The 6,107-nt window shown below is 36.2% G+C and overlaps 1 protein-coding gene across 1 annotated transcript; it reads left to right on the forward strand.

The window, feature by feature from the left end:
- Positions 1-910: 910 nt before the first annotated feature.
- Positions 911-3,696, forward strand: LOC122000248 (alanine--glyoxylate aminotransferase 2 homolog 3, mitochondrial-like). Its single transcript, XM_042554719.1, has 9 exons — positions 911-1,210; positions 1,434-1,664; positions 1,746-1,916; positions 2,225-2,368; positions 2,543-2,722; positions 2,822-3,047; positions 3,147-3,260; positions 3,367-3,453; positions 3,571-3,696. The coding sequence occupies exons 1-9, from the start codon at positions 965-967 to the stop codon at positions 3,612-3,614; spliced, it is 1,443 nt and encodes a 480-aa protein (XP_042410653.1). The 5' UTR covers positions 911-964; the 3' UTR covers positions 3,615-3,696.
- The last annotated feature ends 2,411 nt before the right edge of the window (positions 3,697-6,107 follow it).

Raw genomic sequence — 6,107 nt, forward strand, 5'->3', positions numbered from 1 at the left:
TAAATATAAATTAGATATTTTTAAATAACAAAATTAATTCTATTATATTATCATTTAAAATTGTTACTTTTTTAATTAAAAAAACTTAATTCGTTTATACTATCAAATAACATAATTAAATGAGAAATAATGAAAATAATAATTTTAAAAACCTCAAAATAAAAATACTAACACTAAAAGACAACCCTGATAACAAAAATCCTTGTTGTTTCAAAATTTATTAAATTTTGATGGTAAAAATAAAAAATTATAGATTTCCTCTCAAATTTTAATGGTACAAATAATTTCTCTCTTTAATTTAGTTAAAAGACACATCGAATCCCCTACTCTGACGATCCAACAGTAAACGAGTTGTGAAGAAGGCGAGAGAATTATCTCTGGCGGCATAGTAATATTAGAAATTTGAAAATTTTTTAAACTATTAAGAATATGGATAACATTGGAATAAAATTTTTTTTATTTTCCCTTCCACTTCCTTACACCCAATTTAGGGTGTAAAAGAAATCTCAATTTCTATGAGTAAGAAAAGTTAAAACTTACCTTATCTTTCCTTTCCTTCCCTCATTTCTTCCTAAATAAGGTCTAAAGTTCCCCTTCCTCTTGTTTCCACTTCCTTCCCTTAATACGATCTCATGTGTGCATATATTAGGGTAACTATAATTCATAACTAGATTAGGAGAAATAATTTAGATAATAAAAATAGAATAGGATAGTATTTTGATGATTAATAAAATGATATCTTATTTACTATTGGAATTGAAAAAGGATTTTCTTTTTTTAATTTTCTTTGATTTTTTGTCTTTGCTTTTATTTCCATCCGAATAAACAAATACATTCGATGGCAAAATGGTCAGGAAAGAGAGCCAGTGCCCTATTTAATTCGCGAGGTGTTCAGTTTAGTACTATTGTTGGAAGGAAACCGTCGAGGAGCAGAGCTCTCGCCTTTATCTCTTCTCCGACGCCGATGAAGAGGCTTCTCCTCCAACGGTTTTCTTCCTCTTCTTCTTCCCTGTATCTCAAGAGATTCTTCTGCCAATCGTCTGCGGTCCTGACGGTCGATGAGCATGCCGCCGGCCCCGTTTCCATCCTCCCCCAAATGCCCCGTTTCGACTACACCCCGCCTCCCTACGACGGTCCGCGGGCGGATGAGATTCTCCGGAAGCGATCGGAGTTCCTCAGCCCTTCCTTTCCCCATCTCTACCAGAAACCCGTGCGTTGCCTTCATAAATCAAATCTCGAACTGTCGCTAATGTCAAAAAATTGTTTTTCTTCTTTACTCTATCTCGGGTTTTCCTGGTTAAAATTTTGGCCTTCGTTTTCTTCATAATGGAGGTTGCATTAGATCTCCAAACTATTTCTTTATCTGTTAGATCGGATTTAGATGAAAGAGTGCAAGTAGTTCTGTATTCATAAACATATTTGTGTTTGAACAGCTGAACATTGTGGATGGAAAGATGCAATACTTATTTGATGAGGATGGTCGGCGATATCTGGATGCATTTGGTGGAATTGCTACTATTTGCTGCGGTCATTGCCACCCTGAAGTTATTGAGGCAATAATCAATCAGACAAAGAGACTGCAGCACCCTACTGTTTTGTATCTGAACAATGCCATTGCAGATTTTGCTGAAGCATTAGCTTCCAAGTTTCCTGGGGATCTCAAGGTTGTTCCTGGGCATTTATCCTCTGACGCATTATGTTTCTTTTCTCAGTGAGCTTGAATTGAATCCTTGCACTCAATGCAGGTCCTTTTTTTCACAAATTCTGGAACTGAAGCAAATGAGTTGGCCATGATGATTGCTCGTCTCTATACTGGTTGTCATGATATAATATCAATTAGAAATTCCTACCATGGGAATGCAGCTGGGACAATGGGTGCAACTGCTCAATGCAACTGGAAATTCAATGTTATTCAGGTACATGTAATGCTTTTCTCTGATAAAAAATCCTTATTACTGATCGTAGATGTTCTTATTTAAACTTTGGCTTGACGAAGCTTGTGCTTTCTGTTGGATAAGTGATCATAGATATTCATTGAATGTTCTTTTACATTCTCAATCGGCAAATTCCATGGATGAAACACTTTGAAATATTAAGAGATTTTCTCTTCAAACATTATGTAAACAATCAGTCCTGCACATACAGACATTCTAGCATTTGTATCTCACACTGTAGGTATGTTCAAGTGGGTGTTTAGGAAATTTACTGAACCCTAATTTTCCAGAGTGGAGTCCACCATGCACTGAATCCAGATCAATACAGGGGAGTCTTTGGTTCGGATGGTGAAAAATATGCTAAAGATGTTGAAGAAATAATCGACTTTGGCACTTCTGGTAGTGTTGCAGGTTTCATTTCAGAAGCAATACAGGTACTGAGACACTTTTACTCTTTTATCGCCACAATTAACTTAATATCAGTTTTTATAAAGAACAAGCCTTCTATTGCTTTAGATGCCTAATCTTCATGCATTTCTTATGGTATTTATTTCATTAAGATGAAATTCTGCAATCAGAACTCTTTTATAGATTGGGCTTATTTATAGGGAGTAGGTGGAATACTGGAATTGGCACCTGGTTACTTGCCTGCTGTATACAGAACCATAAGAAAAGTTGGAGGTCTCTGCATAGCCGACGAGGTGCAGACTGGATTTGCACGCACAGGAAGTCACTTCTGGGGTTTCGAAGCTCACGGAGTGGTGCCGGATATCGTTACAATGGCTAAGGTCGACTCCTATTTACTTTGCTTAAGTTGATTCCTTGTATACTTATTGTCTAGTCTTAGCAAGTCTTGTTCCACTTTACAAGTAGTGAGTTCTTCTCAGGGTATTGGAAATGGTATACCGATAGGTGCAGTGATTACTACTCCAGAAATTGCTCAAGTCCTGACTGGCCGATGTTATTTTAATACCTTTGGTGGTAATCCAGTATGTACAGCAGCTGGCCATGCTGTTCTTAAAGTTCTTGACAAAGAAAAACTTCAAGAAAATGCTTTAATTGTCGGTGGTTACTTGAAAGATCAACTCAAGGCACTTCAAGAAAAGCATGACAGTAAGTTTGCTTAAACTGTATGGATGGTATTTGGGATCTAGTCTTTCTTCTGTTACGATTATTTGCTTCCTCTGATACATTCATGGTTAATGTTGGTAGTCATTGGTGATGTACGGGGAAGAGGTCTGATGATCGGAATGGAGTTAGTCACTGATCGCACAAAGAAGACCCCTGCTAAAACAGAAATCTTGCATGTGATGGAGTTGATGAAAGGTAAGAATTCATGCAAACTGTTAGAGATTGTGATATGATATCTATTTCAAATTCATATTATTGTTTGTCATTGGATCGCTGATCGAAGTGGATTTCTTGAGAATAGACATGGGTGTATTGGTCGGAAAAGGCGGCTTTTATGGAAATGTTTTCCGAATAACTCCGCCTCTCTGCTTCACAAAGGAAGACTCAGGTATGGTTTCGGAACAAAAGTCTGCTCTCTTGCATTCGTCTTCGGTTGCTCCATTTCCTATCTTTGCTGTCGGTTGTGATGAGGAAAGAATACTTATTATTATCTCCTTTAATACAGATTTCTTCGTCGATGTGATGGATATTGCACTATCCAAGTTATGAATTCTCTCTTGTACTTGAATCGATAAATCCATCTCCGGATGTTCATTCTAAATGCGAAACGAAAAATGAAACATCTTCGGTCTCCCTCCCTCCGCAACATATATTCCCGTGTTCTTGACATCCATGTGTTAGGTAAACTCTGTACATCTATAAAAAAATTACTTGTTCTTAATCCAAACCAACAGGGGTGAACAAAATCTTAATTAAATTTAAATAATTGATTAAGCCGACTTAATTCATAAGTTGGGTTTAATTATTTTTGAAAAATTATTTTATTATTTAAAATAATTATTTAATTTATTCGATTCAATTTCTATTATAAAATTCAAAATTCAATTAAATTAGTTGACAGTATGAGTTATTGTCAATTAATTGTTGGTCTAGGAATCAAACTCGAGCTCAAAAATCGTCTAAGACAGGCAATTGGATATATAGGACTATAGGAGGAGGCGATCGTTGATGGAAAGATAGTTGATCAACATTTTTGCTTTTTTGATTTTTATTACAAAAAAAAATGATCTATATAGAAAATACAAACAATCCTCCAAAGGTGTAACAAATCAAAAAATTTAAAAAGAATCAAATTTTGTACATGGAGGAAAATGTGCTCAGCATTGGGAGTTTGTCGCTTAAAATAGTATCATTGCGCTCTCTCCAAATCCAGTAGCAGAAAGCCATCCGACGAATCTGAGAGCTTTTGGACAAGAAGCACGCCTGGAAAACCAACTGATTTCTCTATTCCAATGTAAAGGGACCCTTTGGATAGAACAAGAATGTAGTATTTTAGTCCAAATTATGGTCGAAAGTGGACAATCAAAGAAAAGATGAGAAATAGTCTCCCTGTGAATACCACATAAACTGCAAAGATCGAAGGAAGCAACCAAATAGGAGGAGGCAACCCCCCATCTGAACAATCTAGAACGAGTAGTAAGTCTCCCCTTGATTGCAAGACAAGCAATAAAGCTATATTTAGGCACATGAGAAGAGCCCCAAATCAAGTTACACCAAATCACAATAGGCTTTTTAGGCCGAAAATATTCATAAGAAGAAGCAATGATATATATACTAGAAGTGGCAAGGTTCCAAGAAACAATGTCTAAATCAATGGAACAAGCAAAATGGACAGTAATAAAGTCCCAACTTGAGCAGTAATAGAATCAATAGGATTAGGTAACCACCAATGATTAGTATGCCAAACATCAGCACCACAAGCCGATTTAGAAATATTAGTATCAGCAATATAGATAGATGTAAATTTCTCAATCAATGAAACACCTCGAAGCCATGGATCAGTCCAGAATTTAAAATGCATACCAGAGCCAAGGGAGTAAGAAAACAAACTCTTATACATAGAGCGAAGATCAAGAAGCTTCCTCCAGCACCAACTGACATTAAGGGGTTTGATTATCCCCCAATAACTCAACGTCTGAAGTTTATTTTCCCTGATCCAAGTAGCCCATAAACTTTCATAAGAGGTTAAAAGAACCCATATATTTTTACCTACTACAGCATAGTTCTAGACTAACAATGACTTAAGTCCCAAGTCTCCTTCCTTCTTAGGTAGACAAACATCATGCCAAACAACATGTCTAGATTTGAATTAGAATTTTCATGCCAAAGAAAATTATGACAGAGCTTGTCAATAGTCTGAACAACAGATTTCGACAACATAAAAAATAGAACACATATAGACATAGAGGCTTTGCAAAATAGATCACCAACTGGACCCTCCCCCCATAAGAGAGAAATCGAGAAGTCCAACAAGAAATTCTAGCAATGATTTTATGAATAATTTTATCACAGTGCTCTTTTTTCAGACCTAAGGATATTAAACGAATCCCCAAATAAGTCACAGGAAGAGAGTCTTCATTGAAGTTTAACATGGTCAATATTTCAGCTTTAATATGATCAACAACACCGAAAAAGAAAGTAAGGTTTTTGCCCTCATTGATATGTAGCCTAGAAACTTGTTCAAAGTGTCTAAGAATGGAAAAAACTTGAGTGACTGAGTTAGAACTACCACATCATAATACCAACAGATCATCATCAAAATAGATATGAGTAATCCGGAGAGTATGACATCCAAGGTGAAATCCAAAGTCACAAGGGATCAAAGGCGAAAACTACCTGAAAGATATTCCATGGCAATAGCAAAGAGAAGAAGGGAGATAGGATCACCTTACCTCACTCTTTTTTTCCCATGAAAGTAGCCCTCCAAACCCCTATTAATAACAATAGAAAAAGTGGTAGTTTTAACACACGTCAGAACCAAGTCAATAAATTAAAAATGAAATCCCATATTTAAAAGAGCTTCTTCTAAGAAATCCCAAGGCACTGAATCAAAGGTCTTTCGCACGTCTACTTTCAAAGTAAGCCTTAGGTTGCTATTATTCCTATGATAGTTGTGAACAAGTTCATGGGCCAATAAAATGTTGTCCACTATTCTGTGACCTTTGATAAAAGCATATTGGTTCAAAGCTATGATAGAGGGCA

This window comes from Zingiber officinale, chromosome 7A, assembly GCF_018446385.1.
Source record: "Zingiber officinale cultivar Zhangliang chromosome 7A, Zo_v1.1, whole genome shotgun sequence".
NCBI lineage: Eukaryota > Viridiplantae > Streptophyta > Magnoliopsida > Zingiberales > Zingiberaceae > Zingiber > Zingiber officinale.

Bases quoted from the DNA above. Each gene is read 5' to 3' on its own strand.
- LOC122000248 (XM_042554719.1), top strand. From the start codon at position 965: ATGAAGAGGCTTCTCCTCCAACGGTTTTCTTCCTCTTCTTCTTCCCTG. The intron at 1,211-1,433 runs GTGCGTTGCCTT...GTGTTTGAACAG, and splicing joins CCCATCTCTACCAGAAACCC to CTGAACATTGTGGATGGAAA. The intron at 3,261-3,366 runs GTAAGAATTCAT...TCTTGAGAATAG, and splicing joins TGTGATGGAGTTGATGAAAG to ACATGGGTGTATTGGTCGGA.